Here is an 18419-nt window from a genome sequence, read left to right on the forward strand (position 1 = left end):
GTGGGACTCCTGCAGCAGCACAGGCCCAGGGGCACGCAGTGGGAGGTAGAGCTGCAGTAGTGCGTTGGGCAGTGCTGCTCCCTGGGCTCTGGCTGACAGCGAGCCTCCGCCGGGACGGCCGCCTCAACAGCAGCCGTGCTCACCTACCAGTTAAAGTGCATTTCTTCAGTAAAGGGTTTTTCTTTTTTTATTTTTTATTTTTTTTCCTTTTTTTTTTTTCCTTTTTCTTTTTTTTTTTCCTTTTTTATTTTTTCTTAAAGAGGAACCTATTTTAAAGTGCTGTTCTAGTTTGGAAAGGGACTCTGTTTAATTAAAAATAAAAAATTTAAAAAAAAAAAAAAAAAATGGCACCTTTTCACAGGTCAGATCTGCTCCCTGTATATTTGTACAAGACATAAAACCAGGGAGTCACATCTGCTGAGTAATGACCGACTTATAAAAGTTGTTATTGTTATTGAATTTATTGCTTTTTGCTGCTGCCTGCTCCCTTGGGGTGGGAGGGAGGTGGGTCCTCCTCACCCTCACCCTCACGCCCTCCATCCCTCCCAGTGCAGAGCACGTAACCCTGGGAGCCTCACTGTGACATACAGACCCACGGGGCTCAGAGAGAGCTGCTGGCACTGCAGGGTGCTCCCCAGTGCCATTTCCCTGCTCTAGAGCCCCCCTGTGCTGCTGCCACACGGAGGTAAGGAAAACAAATCCAAAGTGAATGCTTTGCTGACAGCACGTAGCGTGGCAACCTCAGCACTCTGACAGAGAGAGAGGTAGTTACTGTCCTGGGACTCTGCTGCTTAATGCAACACGCTTTCTGGAGTGATTGCTCAGATACAGAACAGAAAAGCTCCTGTGCTCTTTATAAAGTTATCCCAGTTAAATCCTCCTGGTGAAGACATCCTTGACTATTCCCTCCAAGAAGCTCTTACATTTTAGAAATTGATTGTCAGTTTAGTTCATTAGGAAATCAGGCGTGATTAGCAAATTGCTACACAAAGCTGCTTACGTCGTTAACTGTGCGCCAACGCCTCTGCATGGAGCGCTGGGCCGCAGCTGTCCCTGTGTGCAGACAGAGTCCTCAGCCCCATCTCCCCCAGCATCACCACGTAGGGCAGCACTTCATGCTCCCAGCAAGCTGGATGGGAGCATTAAAAGAGTGACTGGTGTCATTCACAGTGTTGTACAGGAAAGAGGAGGGTGATGCTGGGGGAAGGTGGGGGCAGAGAGCACCTTGGGCTACAACAGGGCTTCACCTCGTGTTACAGGCGGTGGAGAAGTGACCGCAGGAGCAGGGAGCTGTGCGTGGTTCTCATCCTCAGTTTCCACCACAGAGGATCCCTCTTGCTCCTCAGTTCATCCTAACCAGCAGCAGTTCTACGTACACAAGAAGCGTGTGTTATTTAATGACAGCGTTCCCTTGCACTTTCAAATATCTCTCTGGCACTTGCTCTTTGCCAACAGAGCTTCTTCCCCAGGCACAAAATTCGGGGAGCCAAGAGGTGTTTGCCTTATGCCAGGGGCCGAACGGCCAGCAGCTCCACTGCTCCCCAAGCACACTCTGGGCCAAAACCAGAGCTGTCCTTCAGAGAATTGCACCATCCCGTTTTGTTAGTGTCACGCAGTTGCTGCCTCAGCCCTCACCTCTGTCAAACCAACGATTGTTCAGATACCAACTCCCACGCAATGGAGCATTAAATAAAAGCTTCACAGTAATCCAGAGTTGCCTCAGATGTGTTAGCACTAAGGAAATGGCATCACAGAGCACCCATACCAAACCAATGCCTGCAACACACCGACTAGCATGCAGGCCCCAGACAAAACTCTCTGTCTGAGGACAGCTCCTGAACTTGGCCAAGTGGGGACTGGTGCAGAAACACCTTCAGGTGATGTTCCCACAGTGGTTTCCCAGCTGTAGTTTCATGATTCCTCCCCCAGCCTCAGCAGCTTTAATCTTATTCTGATGCTGCTACTCACTGCATTTCATAACCACGAGTAATTCACCAATCTAGCTTCATTCTTACTTTACAATTAGTTTCACAGTTTCGTGGGCCGTGGCCAATGGTACTGGGTCTGACTGCAAATGTAACAGGAAGGTTCAAATAAATAAGCTTCACTCAATTTATAATAAAAATAATGAAGACATTTAACTGTAAAACTGAGGGGGGTTAAGTACAAAATCTACGTAAAGTTGGAAGCTTAACATAACTGACAGTCTGCAAAAAAAAAAAATACACTGATTTGCTTTAAAGTACTGACGTAGACAACTGCAGAAACACAATTAACTCAGAGTATGTCAGGTTAAACGAGGAGTTACACAGCAGTACTTAAATGATACCTGAATATGTTTCAAAAGCTTAACTGATATGAACTAGGCAGCCTGTTACAGCTGCCCGTTGTTACATGGTAATTCTTCAAAATAAAATACAAGTCTAACAGAAATATAGCTTGGCTTAGTTCCAAGGAACACAGGCTGCTGCACTCAGGCACGGCAAGCACCGAGCCTGTCCACAGACTGCTGCAGACAAGATGCTGTGTCACAGGTCTATCACTGGCAAATGAAAATACAATGGTAATGCATGGGCAGGGTTGGAGCCTCTGCCCCTCGCTTCGTGTAGCACAGCACAGGGACAGGGACCCCCAGCTCCCACCTCAGGGCAGGGCCACCTTCAGGCAGCTGGCTCGGGGCTACCTTCAGGCAGGGGGTAGATCTCCCAGCCTCTGTGGATAACCTATTCAGTGTTTGGCTGTGCTCAGGGTGAAGAAGCTTCTCCGTTACACCTAACCTGCACATCCCACGCATTAGCTCCTGCCTGCTGCTGCTCCTTGCACCGTGCATCTCGGAGATGTGCCCGGCTCTGTCTTCTCTGCTCCCTGTCCTTCACGTAGAAGGAACGCGGCACAGCAGGGCTCCTGCGCTCAGCCCCAGTGCCCAGCACCTGCAATCAGACATAGATTAGCTTACAGGCTTTTTATATTTGCCAGATCTGAACTCAGGAGCTAAAAATGGCACTGTGTGTACACCCCGAGCTGTGAGCACGCACTAATCCTGCAGGAGAGTATGAAGGGAACCTATTTGATCAGCAGCAGCGGGCGGGCGGCTCATTGCTGCTCAGTGCAAGGACGCAGGGCAGCCTGCTACAAAAAGAGGCTCTGAGAGGAGGCACGGCCGCTGCCAAGCCTGCAAGAGACATTGTGGAAGAGCTGGCTGCAGAATTTGTGCCTTCCTTGGATAGGCAATTACTCTCCCGTGCAGAACGATTAGCAAGATTTTATCTCTGACCTTACTTCCATTGGTGACAGCAAAATGTGCCCCTCCATAGAGGTTACTGAAAAACAAACACGCCTCTCAACATCAGTCAGCAGCAAGCGCCTGTTTGCTACGGCACCTCAGTGGCCACTAAACACACTGGCAGCTCTGTGTGGCCCTTCTCTTGCTCCTGGTTGTGCCAGACTACATTCTGATTTGCTGCCTTCCCTCTTTTTATTTCTGGGCTTGCCAGAATACACTTGTTTTCCACAACACAGCTAAGTGCCATGAAGAACATGGCAAGTTTTAAGCCTCGATTCTGTTTAACAAAACCATTTCTCTGTACCACAGGGCTGTTCAGAGGCCTTCAGAAGGCCCTGAAGACCATCAGGGATGGCTGTAATTGCTGACAGCACACGTGAGCCAGAGCCCTGCAGCACTGCGCCTGGCTGCAGCTCTCCTCCACCTCAGTGCAAACCTCCCAGCCCTGACCCACCGCAGCCAGGAACAGCAGGCTGGGGGAGATGGAGGCAGAGCCACAGCCAGCACAGACACAGCCTGTCCCAACAAAAACTCCTCCAGTCCTGCAACAAGAAGGGAGGGCAGCAAATCCAGGCCTCAGTTCCCCTGCAGGGAAGTCCTGCTTCGTCCAGCAAAGGTAGCTGAAGTGCCAGCTGCACTGTTCCTGAAGCAGCTCCTCCAACACCAAGTCAGACTGGGTGAGAAAAAAAACAGAGCTTTAAAACAGTAACTCACACTGCCTCCCCTCAGTCAAACCTTATCCAGAAAATCTTAAACCTGCCCAAGGTTCCAAATCCCTAAGGTTCACCAGAGCAAACTCTTACACCTTACTTGTATCCGTATTTTTGTCAATACAGATCTTTTGGAACTCCCACCTCAAATGGTTCCTCCTGTTTCCAAGACACATCATTTCATAAGCTGTAATACTTTGGTTTACAACTGGATTAAAATATAAATTAAATAAGAATAATGCTAAATGAGCTTATATTGAAACACTTTATATATGTATACGTATATATGTATATACAGTATGTGTGTGTGCATTCCCTAATGACAGCTAGAGGAAGCAAAAGTCACTCTGCAAAAGCTTCTACTCTTCCAACTAGCATGGTCAGCTTATCCATTGCAACAATTCCCTGTGCATGAAAACTAATGGAGCACTGGAAGGTGGCACTGGTAAACAGCCGGATCGCACAGACGTTCAGGAACGGAAAGGTAATAAATTATAAGAAGCAGTAGTAACGTGTTCACAGTTGGGATGAGGATAATGTTAGATGAAACCTGAATTTTCTACAGTCCCTAGGAATAAAAAGTCAAACAGGTCAGTGAAGATTACAGTTGGATATCTTTTAGTTCAACCTAAAAAAAAGCCATGGTCGGATCTGACACAAAGAAATGGCAGGAACCGCATGGCAGCTCCCCAGCAGACAGAGCTCTGGTACCTTCAGATCAGCAGGAAGGCCTCCAGTACCTGTGTGGGACCAGCACGCAGCCCAGCCCTGCTTCCATCACAGCCACCATCCTCGCAATGGCAGCATTCACAATTTGCACAATGAAACCAACCCAATCAATCCTACGCTCGGAAATAAGATGCTGCCAGGCCTTCCTCTCCCGGCACCTCTCCTCCAACTAGCACCCCAACCCCCGCGGTTCAGGCACTCCTACACCCTCTGATTTTCCCTATATTTCACACAAGAGAGCTTTTCATCGACAAACCCGAGGCGGCTGGCAAGAGATGGCAGGACTCCTCAGATTATTTCAGAGCAGTAACAGCTCCACGGAAGACCCCAGGTTTCTGGCTGTGGTTATGGCTCAGCTCCTGGGGGAACTCGGAGCCCAAGCCCAAATGAAACACGAGACATTTCCTGAACCAAAGCCCCTGGATTTCTCCCATCCTCAAAATGTCCCTGACATGGTAACCACAGCACTGGTGCAGCTCAGTGCAGGACGAGCGCTGGGGCCTGCCCCGCCGACCTGCCCCAGCACTGGCTCTCATTCTGTGTCTCTAAGCGTGCTGTCACCCTGCTGTGATGAATTCCCATTTCACGAGCCCTCTTTGCTCATCCCTCGCCAGCTGCTGGAACGAAGCAGCCCTGCTTGCTGTCCCAAGCTCCTGTTGCAGGAGAACAGCAAGACATTTCGCTCGTCTCTCTCCCAGCCATTCCTCCCCAGAGGAAGGCTCGGCTTTTCTCAAAGCAGCAGCACAGTACTAACATAATTCTCATTATTTTCACAGCTATTCACAGGGAAGCTGGTGGCAGCGGGGACCGTCCGAGCGCTTTGCTCTGCTGTCACTCAGGGCTTTCTGCAGGCTGCTTGGAGAGAAGCGTTACACTTGGCATGAGGAAGGTTTCTTTGCCACAGCAAAGAAACTGAAAGAAACTAAAAGAGGTAAGAAACTAAAAGAGTTAAGAAATGTGTTCTCCCTCTGACACTGAAGCCTGCAGAAATAGAGGACGTCCCCCCTGCCGCCTGAGGCAAGCAAACAAACAGGTCAGTGAGCCCCAGCTGAAGTTGGCAGAAATGTTAAGTTACAGAGGTATCACGACAACACTTCGCTTCACATCCTCCTTGAATCACAGTTGAAATCACAGTTTTGGCAAAGGGGAAAAAGCCGCAGCCAGACGTGGAAACGCAAAGCTGTGCCTCAACCCGTCACAGAAGCATTCGTACTTGGAAAGCCGGCGTCTGTTCCTCCACAGCTTCGGCGCGACCGCAAAGAGCTCGGCGCAACCAAGGACGCCATCACCACACCGAGCAGCTCTGCCAAGCTGGGAAGCTCAGCCCAGGTTTGGCCACACTGCACGCGACCTCCAACCCTTTACTCTCCAATCGCAGCCCTGTCTGCACCGAGCAATCAATCGCCGAAAGAAAAGTTAGGTGAACAATTCCTTCCGAACCGATTCCCTCTCCTGGTGCAGATGGGCTTCGACTGCTTTCAGCACTGCTCGAGAAAATGTCAGAGGCACCGTGATTTCCACACATACATACATATACACATCCATTAAATGTACAGAAATAATATTAAAATGATTCCCACTACCATACCTTATACTGACTCTAGCTACAAGCTATAAACTTCACCTCGGTGAGGCCTGGGCAAGAATATTGGCTCTTTTGCATGCAATCAGAAATGATCATTTATACAGTGGCAACCTCTGCACTAAAACAAAACAAAACAAAAAAACCCAGAGGAAAAAATAAAGACCTTTCACAAGCTTTGTGTTCAGACTAGCCTAGAACAATATGAAGGAACAAGGTAATGATTTTCACCAGGCCAATCAGAAGTAGCGAATCAGCCCAACAGGATTCCAACCTGGGCTGTGGATGCTCCTCCATTCACAGTATCAATACAGTAAAAAAAAAGCCCAAAAATCTGCTTGAGAAACTCGCAGCTATGCCATACAAGTAAGGCATTCACCATCTCATCTCCATCGCTACGCACTGATGGATCGGTTGCCATCTGTTTCAGACCAATGCTGCTTGTATAGCAGTTACTGCACCTTCACCCCTCTCTTCACAGCAAGCTTAGCAGGGAAACTTTCCCACTATATTTATATATAATATATGTATATAAATAATTTTATGTTTTTATAGTTTGGTAGTATTCTTTTAAAAGTTCTATTTTAAAACACTTAAAAATCTTTTAAGCAACTAAAGTAACTTCTGACGCTCTCTAGTGTGAACAGGATAGCATTTCAAAGTTTGTAACTCTTTCTCTTAATGATTTTTGGTAACTTCAAAAGCTATGACTAAAGCAGCATACTCTGCATATCTTCACTCCCCCCACACCTCAATTGCAACACAGCCTGCCTCAGCCACCTCTGAGCTCTCATCTGTTGTCACTGCTCTCCAGCGACCGTACTGCTTGACCTCTGATAGGAAACTGAATGGGGTGGCTGCTCAGAGAGTCATTCCCCACGTGATGATGCACTTGACAAGAGAGAAAGAAGGAGAGGAAGGAAAATGGAGTCGAGATATCAGTTTTCCTGTCCAAAATGCTCAGTGAACTTGTACTCTGCAGGCTCCCTGCTCGGAACACTGGCCGAGGTTCCTCTGAGGAGCACATCCCTAGTACTGCTGATGAACACCAAGCCCTTCCCTCCCCCGCACACAAAAAACATTCATTAGAGCCACGTCTGCCTTCTGAGAGACGTGGGAGGAACAGTGAGACCCCTCACCTGCACAAAGCAGAAGCAAGGTAAGAGTACTTCCCTCTTCCCCAAATTCTTGCCTTTAAGGAGGTAGGGAAATGATCACGAGTCCCAATCTGGACTGGGGAGAGCAGGGCCAGGGGTGTTCCCTGTGCCCACCAGGGTGCAGTCAGACAGCAGGACGACAGGACAAGCTGCAGTTTCACTTGGGAAGCCTGCCGCCTGCCAAGCCCACGCTGTAACTGCTTGCCCGGCTTCCTTTGTGAAAGCAGGATGGAATGTTACTTTTTCAATGTCTCATTGTTCCTCCCATCATCTTAAGGATCAGAACCTCATCCTTCCTTATTATACACATTAGACATCCTCCAGAGAATCCCTTCAAACAAACGTCCTCTTCCAAACCCAATCTGCGCAACATGTCGCTCATTTCCCTCTCCATCGTGAACAATTCGGCACCAGAACCAAAGAAAACTCCTGAAGTATTGCATATTTTTAAAAAGAAGACTTCTTCAAAAGATGTCGAGATATTTGCACTTCTCTACCTGTCCCATGCTGTTCCATTTATGAAACACGTAAGCACGTGCAAACACCTATGATACACAAGGCAGGCATGTCTCTCTGGGTTTGCCAAACTTGCTCTAAACACCAGAACTGCTTAGAACTTGAAGTCCATGCAAGGGGACAGAGTCATGATTGCTCTAGGAACCATGAAGATTCCCAAACCCTTAGAAGGAAATAAAGTAAGGTTTTGTTTTTGCGTTTCATCGATAAAAAACTTATCAAATTAGTTTGTAGAAACAAGTTTAAAAGCAACCACCCATGATTGCTTGGCTGGGATTATAGTATCTCAGTAAACCATATTGCTGTTATAAAATATCAAGTGCGTGTCAAGGGAGAGCTGGGGTGAAGGACGACTTTGGTAGCCAGCCTCTAACTCCTCTGTTCAGCCAGTCCACAAACCTCTTCCTAAAGCTTGGCAACAGCCAAAGCATGGCAGTGCACCGGTCTGAAGTCAGAGTGCCCTGACCTGTCCCGGTCAAAAGATGCCTCTCCCCAAAAGACCCCTCCAAACCTTCTTCCAACACATTAAGAGTAATGCAGACCTCACAGCTGCTAAATCTTACTTTCAGTAGCCGAAGTGCTTCCAATTTTGCTGACCTCTAGAATGAATACTGCTTTCCAGCCTTGCCCTTTCTTAACAAGGGGCTGGAGGCCACGCACCTGGGACGGGCAAGCCAAAAGCCCTAAAATAATAGTTGGAGTAGAAATGTAAAAAGAGACACACCAAAAACAAGACAGGGATAAATACAGTGAGGCAAGGCAGGTTCCACCAGGACAGTCTGATTTCTTTAACGTGGCAGCTACCTGGGAAAGGGAGAAAGGCGACTGCCCCTTGCCCTGCTCTCCCCTCGCCGTTGGCTATGGCGAGGAACAGCCTGGCTCACCTGCTGGGCCACGATGCTGCTGAGAAATAAAAGTGACTGTTGTCCTGGATCACTATTAAACATTACAAAAATTTAAAATCCTGTCGATCCCTGAATAAGAAGATGATTGACACAGTTGTCTTGTTTCTCCCCAGGAGGAATAAAGGGGAAAAACGTTTAACACTCTAAGTGTGTTTGTGTGTGTGTGAGAGAGAGAAAGAGAGAGAGAGAGAGAGATTTTTCTGTTTTGGCAACATCTTGGGAGCTTCTTTCTGTCCGGTGGTGGCATTGCACTAATTACAGTACCAGCCTGTGAGGTTGGTGCTGCCTCCAGAGCCCGAGTGGGAAGACGGTCCTTTCTCCCCAGACTCCACAGCCGCGCTTCAATCCGGCCCAGTAGTGGACACAGATCCCTGTGCCGTCTCCCCCACAGCGACAGCTTCCTCCTGCGGGGGGGACTCCTCCTCCGCCTGCCCCCGGGACGTGACCGTGGTCTCAGGGGAAATGCTGTGAGGCCCCTCCAGAGGCACACAGCCCGGGTGGTTCTTGCGAAAGTGCTGGTTGAGGATGGCCTGGAAAGGGAAGCTCTTGCCGCAGACGTGGCAATGAAAGGGCTTGTTGCCCGTGTGCTTGCGGATGTGATACTCCAGCTGATCCTTGCGGGTGTACTTCTTCCCACACATGCGGCAGACGAAAGGCGTGATGCCCATGTGCAGACGCATGTGCCGGTCCAGGCTGCCCTTCTGGTTGAAGGATTTGGCACAGTAAATGCAGGTGAGCCGTGGGTTGTACCGGAACCAGCGCTCTGACACTTCCTGCTCCCGCAGGTATTCCACGTAACCGCTCACTCCGATCATGGCAGATTCCTCCCCCTGCCCAGGAAACAACACAGATTTAGAAAAACAGTGTATGGGGACTGCTGAATCACGGCCTGAACCTCGGATTGATCACCTGAGGCCAGCAATGAGTCAGCCATGGGAGCAATTCACCTGCGCTGCTGGAAGGGATGGAGCCAGGCTGCACCTCTCCTAGACCCATTTAGGAGCTGACTGCCAGTGGGGAAGGATCTCTTTCTCGAAATCCCTCCTTTGGAGTTTTACATTGAGTCCAGGATATGGGTAAGCATTCTATCTATTCTCTTCTGGTATAATAACTTGCTTAGCTAAACTCTCTTGTTTATTTCATAATTATGACATCTGTATATACATTGATCATACAAATAGGTGGCTTGATAGAAAAGAAGGGAAGAAGACCTGCTGCTTGTTCCTCTAAGCCCCAGTCCAGTCAAACATCGAAGCATGTGCCAAGCCTAGAAATCAACAGCACTAATGTCTTCAACCTCAAGCACACATTTAAGTGCTTAACAGGAGCCTTGGGGCTGGAAACAAATGAGCAATCAATTAGAAACCTCTGCTCCACGGCCCCTTCTGCCAAGCCACTCTCTAGGTCTGGGGAAGAAAATACTGCCTTTGTCAGAAGGGCACTCAGCCACTGATGGAGTTGTGGATCAAATAGGTCAATTCATGGTATTCTTTTTTTTTATTCTTTTTTTTTCCCCTTAAATTTGGGTCAGTTTCATTGTGCCCTATTTTACTTATTCAGTATTTAAAAAAAAAAAAAAAAAAAGCCAGCTGATGAGCTTACAGTAAAACCAACGTGGTGTAAACTCCAAATCACATCTGAAACTCTTCAGGTGTCATTTCACAGGTGTTATTTATTCAGGTGTCATTCAGGCTTCATTTTATCATGAATGATGTTTGCCTAAATTCTTATCCAATCCATCTACCCCCGTGTCATGGCAGGGGAAGCCACAGCACAGAGAGCTGAGATGTGTGGTCCAAGACACACAGCCAGGGCAGCAGGCTGCCAGAAAGACAAACAGCTGAGGGCTGCACTGCTCTAGGGCAGCCATGGGCACTGCTTTCTGGAACTTTCCAGAGCTATCACATCCAAAATGAATGCGGGCAGATGGCCCCGATTGCCTCTGCGTTGCAGGATGCAGCGTTTGCATCCCATGCCTGTGGCATTTCCTGACGATGCCAAACACAGACAAGCAAGCAGCGTAAGCACAGGAGAAGCTCTTCTCTGGCTGCTGGGGTTGGGCACGTGCAAGCAGCAGCATAACCACGTCAGGTGCCCCTGAAATAGGCTGTTCAAGCAGTGGCAAGCTGCATGGAATTAAAGGAGATGCATCATGCTATGGTACTTTGCTTGCACTCTGCCACCAGGCAGGGATTAAAGGCAAACTATTTATAACACCAGTACAGGAACACCAGAAGAGTGAAAGGTGATAATACTGCCCTGCATATGCTGAAGCCTACGGTTCTAAGTTTGAGGCCATCTCACTACAAAGAAATAACTGCAGCTTTTCCACACTAGGAGCTAAAATTGCTTTTTATGTCATGTTTGCCCTGGAGGGTTAGTTTGACCTGAAATTTTGTAGATGAATTCTGAGGACACAAAACAAACCTTCAGCAAAATAGGAACAAAAAGGTATCATCTGGTTTTTTGAAGGGTATTAGGAAGTTAGCAGATAGAAATTGTGATTTTTTATTCCTCTCTTCACTCGCTCTCACTCAAGGTCAGAACAGCCTGCTAACTTCTCACCTGCTTCCAGCAAAGTCACTTGATTACGAACTGACACATTGCTCATGTGTCAGGAACACGAGAGTCATACTATGCAGTGCTGGGTGATGCACTTGCACTACAGTGTCACTGCAAAGCTGACTGTATGCAAGAAAGAAACTAGACAAAGGACAAAACAGTACAAACCCACAGGGTAAACCTACAGCCACCTGACGCTCCACCCAAAAGTTTTACTGGTGTAGCACTGGGAGGGCTTTTGGGGATGGTTTTGATACTAGTAGGAAAAAGCTCAGATGTTGTCACCCCCCAGCCCTTCTACAGAAGCCAGCTAATACCTCCTCCTTCAGCTCAGGCATTTGCTGTCAGCACTTTAGCAGATACAGCTCTGCAGGTGAACAAAGTTTCTCCGCAGGAGCTGGTGGCCTGCCCAGAATGAGGGTTGGCATTTATGCCCTCAGACAACAAGAGAAAATCCTCATGTCTTCCAGCTATCTGGATAAAATCCCAAACAACAGACAATCGGTTTTAAATCATATACTGATGGCATGCGATGTGAGTGCACACAACTGAACCCCTTGCCACAGCAAATGGTTCTTGTTTCTCAAGCAGCATTGCTTGTAAATGCAGAGCATTAGATATTACACCACGACATAGTCCCCTTAACCTTCAAGGACAACGTTTACTTGCAAACTTCTAGAGCTGCCTACCTGGGAACTGGGCTGCTTGGGCTCATCCATCCGCCCGGGAGACTCGCTTTTTGATCTGTACCGCTCAGTCACAGCAACCATGCTGCCAGAAGGGCTAAATCTGTGGGGTGGGGGAAGAGCGTAAGTGGAGTTTTTAATGGGCATCAGGTCACTGTGGTGTGTAGAACAATGGGTGAGCAATAGAGGCACCTGTGTAACATCTCTTCATCCTCACCAGCTAACACACAGGAGGCGGAATGCGGAACAGCACAAGTATAAAGGAAAAACCAAGTCATAGTGGTCTGCAGTTTCAGTCTTAACATCTGAAAAATAAAACTGAGTCATTTGGCTTCCAGTTCAGTGACAGTGAGCTTTTTGGTCGCTACTGCAAGCAAATAAATTGATATGGGCCCGGGGAACTCAGGAACTCTATGGGAGAGGAAACCATTTCTCCAAGGGCGTCCCTCACGTGCCACCCTCATCCTCCTCCCCTCACAAGAGTGACACTGAGACACATCACAGCAGTGATGAGGTGGGTTCCAGGTAGGAAACAGCAGATACGGAATGCAATGCAAAAACAGATGCTCAGGGCTAGATGACCCATGGAAAAGAGGTGAGAAGTTAGAAAAGGCTTCCTGTCCCACAGGCCAGCTCAAGACCACTCCCACAGACTGATTTATTAAAGTGATGGAAAATCCCCTGCTTCTGGGTAGCTGTTGCCCCATGGGACCAGAGGGATTGAGATGGAAGAGAACAGAGGCAGATGTGAAGGGAAATCTCCCACAAATCCATAACCTCACAGATAGAAACAATCCACCCTTTATCAGCTCCGCTGTTTGGTCTGAGCTAAGGGCAAGAAAACAAATGCTGGAGCTCAGGGAAAGTAGATGGATGGAGAAACAAAACACAGGGTATTTCACTATCTATTACCAATAAAAGCTTTTTGCTCTTTCACATAATCAAAACAACAGTGGAGGCCAAAAGGGTCCCCACTTTGGTAGCTTCAGAAGAGATAAACCCAAGATCCGCTGCTATCTTGGGCCACCAGGAAGAAAATTTCCTCTAGACCCATAGCTGGTGACCAGCTAGTCCCTAAAGCAGAGCAACCCACCAGTTCCCAGGCCAGAAGGCATTGTTACAGTGGCACTTTGTGTAACATATTGCATACAATCTCATCGATTCCATCTGCTGAGGTTGAACTGCAACGTCTCTTTTAGACAGAAATCCCACCACAGTTGGAACACTGAGACACAGAGATTCCAATCTATACGTCTGCAAGTGCTAAAACTCGAGTTCCCAAGTCAGCTTGCACATGGAGAACCTGGTCTGATCACGATCCAGCCAAAACATCATAACCAAAACCATACACTCTCTCACACGATAGAAAAATTCCATCAGCTCTTTTGCTTAAGATGGCCATGTGAAATATTAGGGGCAGATATTCAAAATGGAACAATCCAGACAAGTGAAAATCTTGCTCAATCTCTTCATACAGCCAGGGTCAGTAAATAAGCTCAAGGAAACTCACCTGTCAATCTCACTGCTGGTCGGCCTCACCACTTTGGCCCCGGAGGACCCTAACGTGTAAGTCTCTTGGCTTATTGATCCATGGCCCGTGGTGTCGATGACCATAGCAGTGACCTCCTCAGCACTGCTGCCATCTTCTCCTGACGGCTGATTCTCTGTCCCCAGCCACTCCTCCAGGTTCTCTGTTTTAATGCGCACTCCTCCCAGCACCCGGACGTCATCGTCGTTCCGTCCCCCGCGCTCTCCCACTCCTGTCTCAACATACCACTGTCCCGCTCTGTTAATCCGCAGGATGGGTTCCCTGCTTTCCACGTCCGAGCTCTGCTCGATTATCTGAGGGCTGGTGGACTCCGCCGGTGGGCTGAGCTCCCGAATGTCCAGCACTGTGCTAACCTGGCCCAGGCGGCTCCCTTTCAGGGTGTTGTGACGGGGGCTCAGAGAACGGTTCAGATTTGGCGTCACCCGGTGGGACTCCGGGGGTCTCTCCTGGTGTTTCGTCCTGGTCTGGCTCAATTCTGCTTCCACCTCCGCCACGTTGATTTTGAAATGAATTCCCTCGAGAATCTGCGTGCATTTGTCTATGATGTGCTGCATCTGCAAGAAACTGGCGGCTGTTAGGTAACTTATGATGTCAGCCAGCTGCAGACATATCCGACCGGTGTAGCAAAAAGAAAGGAGCTGCTCAAAAACAGATGGGTTCTTGATGACAGAAATGGAGACCGTGCTCATTTCGTTCAAGGACATGTGGTCACGGAAGTAGGGCGAGCTGGCAGCCAGCACCACCTTGTGAGCGCGGAAAGCTTGCCCCTGCACGTTGACCACGATGTCACAGAGGCGACCCTGCATGCGCAGCTGATTCAGGTGGCTCAGGACAGAGTTACTGAAGTCAGGAATTTCCAGCTGAATGTTCCCGCTCTTCTCCATGGCTGTCTGAGTTGCAGGTGTACGGCCCTACTGGCAAAGAAAGAAAAATGCCATCGTTAACAGAGCTGGGCTACCATTTGCATTTAGAACGTCTTTCATCTCCTTTCATTCTGCTTGAAATATTGCAGGTTTTAGAGAGCTTTTCCAGCATTTAATTTACAAGTGGCTCGCAGCAGTTCTCTGATCTTTATGTTCTGCACACCACCTTTTACAAACGTTATGTTAAAACAGACCCTGACAGATCCTCATTCCTGTTCCCTGCGGCTCAAGTGCTCTAAACAGTTCGTTCTGTGAGCCTCAATAAAAGCACATTTGCATTGTAAAAAGAACATAAAAAAATGGTTCAGGTTCTAAAAATAGGTAATGATTGCATAATGGATTAAAATACTTAGCACTTCTACCTCCATAGCACGTTGATAGGGGAGAGCAGTGTTGTTACAATAATTGTCCTTTACAGGACAGGAGCAGGAAGGAGAGAGAACCTCTCCCCACAGAGACTTTTCAAAAGCTGACCAGCACGTATTTGAACTGAAGGCATCTTAATCGTGTCATTAAACCCAAAATATCTGTCATCTGTAGCGCTTCCAACAGAGGGCAAACAACACACAACAGGCCAGAGGAGAAAAAGAACAGCATCCAACTCTGAACATCAGCCGATCAGACCATCCACCGAGCACAAATGACTCTGTGAAAAAAAGAAGCTAACATTTGTGTAGTTAGATACTGCATACAGCAAAATATGACTCCTGAACAATGGGGATTAGCAAACACGCTCTCTTAGGTTTTTGGTTTTGTTTTGTGTTTTTTTTTTTTTTTATAAATCATCACATTTCATTTTGGCAAAGTTTGAAAAGGAGCCCTGACCATATATGGTAAAAATTCGGAATGGTCCAAAATTAGATGTAAACTCACAAAAAAAAAAAAAAAAAAAAAGAAAGAAAGAAAGAAAAAAAGGAAAATAAATATCTTCATTAAAGACCAGTCTTGGCACGAGCAGCTTCCAAGCCGGATGGCATCCACGCGTCAATTAGGCAGAGTGCTACAGATATCACAACAATTTCAGGCAGTCCAGGAATATCGAGGCTGATAGTGCCTACTCTGAGAAATCTCCCAATCAAAGGCACTAACACATGCTTAAACTTAAGCATATGTGCCTTTGAAGGACAGGGCTCTGGAGCTTCAACGGGCTTTTTTCTTTCATGCAGGATAGTGCATGTTCATATGCCAAAACAGACTTTGTGCAAACTTGGCAAAATATGTTACTAAACCTGAAGCTGCAGAGCAGCCTGTCAATCTTCTGGGGTTGTGCAAAGGGATTGCTACACGGCAGGACGGCTGCGTATCTACAGGGCGGATGAGATCAGAGTTGCATAAAGCTTCCCAAGGAGCAGCTTAACAATGCCACATCTGAAGGCTTCTTCTCCCCTCTGCTACGTTTGGAGGAAAGCAACAGAACCCACACGAAATGAAGAAGTAACTGTAGCGCACAGGTCCACCTCAACACAGAGTTAAGAGCAGAACTTCAAACACACAAAATGTGGTGAAGCAGCAAATCCGCTGTCTTACCTGTAACGCTAATGGTAACGTGCACCGGGGAGGAAATGGGGCTGGCGTGCTGCTGTTCTCCTTTTTTCTTCTGAGGTTGTAACGTCTCAAAACTTTTTGCCCCCTTTGCCTTTGGAAGGAAAAAGAAGAACAAATGTTGCATAGAAGAATAGGGCTGTCCCTAACAGAATCGAGGATGTCAGGTTTTGTCATCGTGTTGTGTTGGAGGATACAGCTGCAGTATTAGCTAATACATGACGTCCCACCCCAAACTGCAGGGCCAAGGAAATACTGAGTCTTATCACACCGATCTTTCCCCACCGCCTGCTCCGTGTTTGTGTTGCATGGACGGTCATTAAAATAGGAAAATGGAAGTGCAGATAATCCAAGTCAAGTCATTTCCTCTCCTACGTGGCCGATATCTCCAGCCCCAACCCTGCAGGCATTTAAATGCGCAGGGCCTTACTCACATCAGCCGTTTCACTTATACCATTAGAAACACACAGCTGAAATCACGTCAAGTATGTGCAAATGTTTACAGGACCGGGGCCCTGTAATCGCATAATCTTCCCAGCCACCGGTTTCTAAAGCGATGAAATCCAAAGCATTCTCTTAATCAAGGCAAACAGACTCTTGCAGGAGCGTGGCCGGCACACATTACACAGGGAGTGCAGGGCTGCGACGCCTGGGCCCAGTCAGGCCTGCAGGGCCGTGGGCAGGCCCAGCACACAGGGGAATCCCACGAGTTCTCAGGAAATCAGCTTGGAAAGCGCAGAAAGAAAAATAAAAGGAAAAGTCAGACGCTGCCTGTCGATGGGGGCTGTGTGCAGCCGGGGTCAGAAGTCAGCTGCTCCCCAGGGAGCCCCAAACTCCGCTTGTGCGCTTGCTCCAACAGCAGGGACACGTCGCTGCCTCCGTACCCAGGGAGCAGCAATTTGTGACACGTTTTGGGGGCAGCCTCAATTAGACGCTGGCGAGGCGTAATCTCTCTGCTCAGAAGACTGGACGCTGACCACGGAGGCAGAGGATAACGAGCTTACACGGCAGCCTCAGCCTTTGTGTTTCCTGGCACCGCACTGCACACTCCTCACCTGGAGGATAAGTGGGATCTCCTGCTGAGCGCTGCTCTTCGCAGAGAGCATGCTGAAGACGCTTGTCTATTTTTAATACAATTTAAAGCATCAGCAGCTGCGATTTGGGCTTATCTCAGAAAATGCCTCTTCCCCAGCCACTGGGAGGTGGCTGACAGCCACCACGGAGTGCAGCAGGAACCCCCCGCCAGCACTCAGGGTTTTGGGTGGAGGTCAGGCTGGGTCTATCTGTGGGCAGAAACAGTCATGTTTGGGCACTGGATGGAAAATGTCAAACTTGGGAGACCAACATCTCCCTTGTCAGAAAATTTGGGTGCTGAGCACAGCGGCAGCAGTTGATTTGAGAAGCGCTGCGCCTTGGGGCTGAGGAGATGTGCTGTCACTGGCCAAGCCGACGGCTTCCAAATTAAGATGGGACTTGAATAAAAACCTTTCAAAAACCACCGTGAACTGTGAGGAGAGATCACAGGATCATGAAGGCCAGGAAAGACCTCTCAGCCCACCAAGTCCAACCGCAGCCCACCCCACGTCCCTCAGTGCCACATCTCCGTGCTCCTCCAGCCCCTCCACGGCCGCCTCCCGGGATGCTGCCTTCCTCAGCCACCAGCGAGCTGCACAAAGCTCATTTCTTCCTCACCAAATCGCTAACGAGCGATGACTCAAGGCCTTCTCTCCACGAATGAGGCAATTACGGTTAATTTTTAGCCCTCAAAGCTACGGAGAGCAGAAGCCCGGCGACACGAACCCGAAGGCGAGCAGCAGCGCATCGCTCCCTCGGCACAGGGACCCCTCAGCCCAGCCCGTCCCCACACGGCACCCCAAGCCCTTCCCTACGGCTCGGCCACTTCCACGCCCGCCGTGTCCACAGCGCAGACCCTTCCCCCCCCGCCCTTCCCCTGACACGGCTCCGTGCCGCCCCCCGAGCCCCGCCGCCGCCCCCAGAGAGCGGAGCTCAGCGCCGTCCCCCCGCTCCCCGCGAGGAGCTGCAGCCCCCGGCCCCGCTCTCCCCCCGGACGGCCGGTGCCGCTGCCCGCCCCAGCCCGCGACAGCCCCTCGGACAACCCGACACCTCCCACAGTCCGCCCGCCTCCCCCGCCTCCTTACCGACACGGCGGGCGGCACAGCGGAGGCCCCGCCGGGGCTGCCGGGGGTACGGCGCGGCCGCGCTGTCACGGGCGGCCCCGCTCCCCCCGCCCCGCCCCGCCCCGCCGCGCCCCGCC

At 49.2% G+C, this 18419-nt stretch overlaps 1 protein-coding gene across 2 annotated transcripts; it reads right to left on the reverse strand.

Moving 5' to 3' along the window:
- Positions 1–282: 282 nt before the first annotated feature.
- ZBTB37 (zinc finger and BTB domain containing 37) lies at positions 283–18409 on the reverse strand. 2 transcript variants are annotated; one of them, XM_052666191.1, is made up of 5 exons: positions 18304–18409; positions 16130–16238; positions 13641–14593; positions 12134–12233; positions 283–9712 (listed from the first exon to the last, which is right to left on the reverse strand). In XM_052666191.1, the coding sequence occupies exons 3-5, from the start codon at positions 14561–14563 to the stop codon at positions 9224–9226; spliced, it is 1512 nt and encodes a 503-aa protein (XP_052522151.1). In that variant the 5' UTR covers positions 14564–14593; positions 16130–16238; positions 18304–18409; the 3' UTR covers positions 283–9223. The 2 variants fall into 2 exon arrangements, with proteins under 2 accessions (XP_052522151.1, XP_052522150.1); XM_052666190.1 differs by lacking the exon at positions 18304–18409 and having other exon boundaries at positions 13641–14590; positions 16130–16255.
- Positions 18410–18419: the final 10 nt, after the last annotated feature.

Source organism: Tympanuchus pallidicinctus, unplaced genomic scaffold, assembly GCF_026119805.1.
Source record: "Tympanuchus pallidicinctus isolate F22 unplaced genomic scaffold, pur_lepc_1.0 scaffold7, whole genome shotgun sequence".
Classification (NCBI taxonomy): Eukaryota; Metazoa; Chordata; class Aves; order Galliformes; family Phasianidae; genus Tympanuchus; species Tympanuchus pallidicinctus.

What these genes read in the sequence shown, in the direction of transcription:
- ZBTB37 (XM_052666191.1), bottom strand. Translation starts at nt 14,563, where the DNA reads ATGGAGAAGAGCGGGAACATTCAGCTGGAAATTCCTGACTTCAGTAAC. An exon ending in ACCAGCAGTGAGATTGACAG is followed by an intron (nt 12,234 to 13,640) that starts GTGAGTTTCCTT and finishes CCCACCCCACAG; the next exon opens with ATTTAGCCCTTCTGGCAGCA. An exon ending in CCAAGCAGCCCAGTTCCCAG is followed by an intron (nt 9,713 to 12,133) that starts GTAGGCAGCTCT and finishes TTTCCTGGGCAG; the next exon opens with GGGGAGGAATCTGCCATGAT.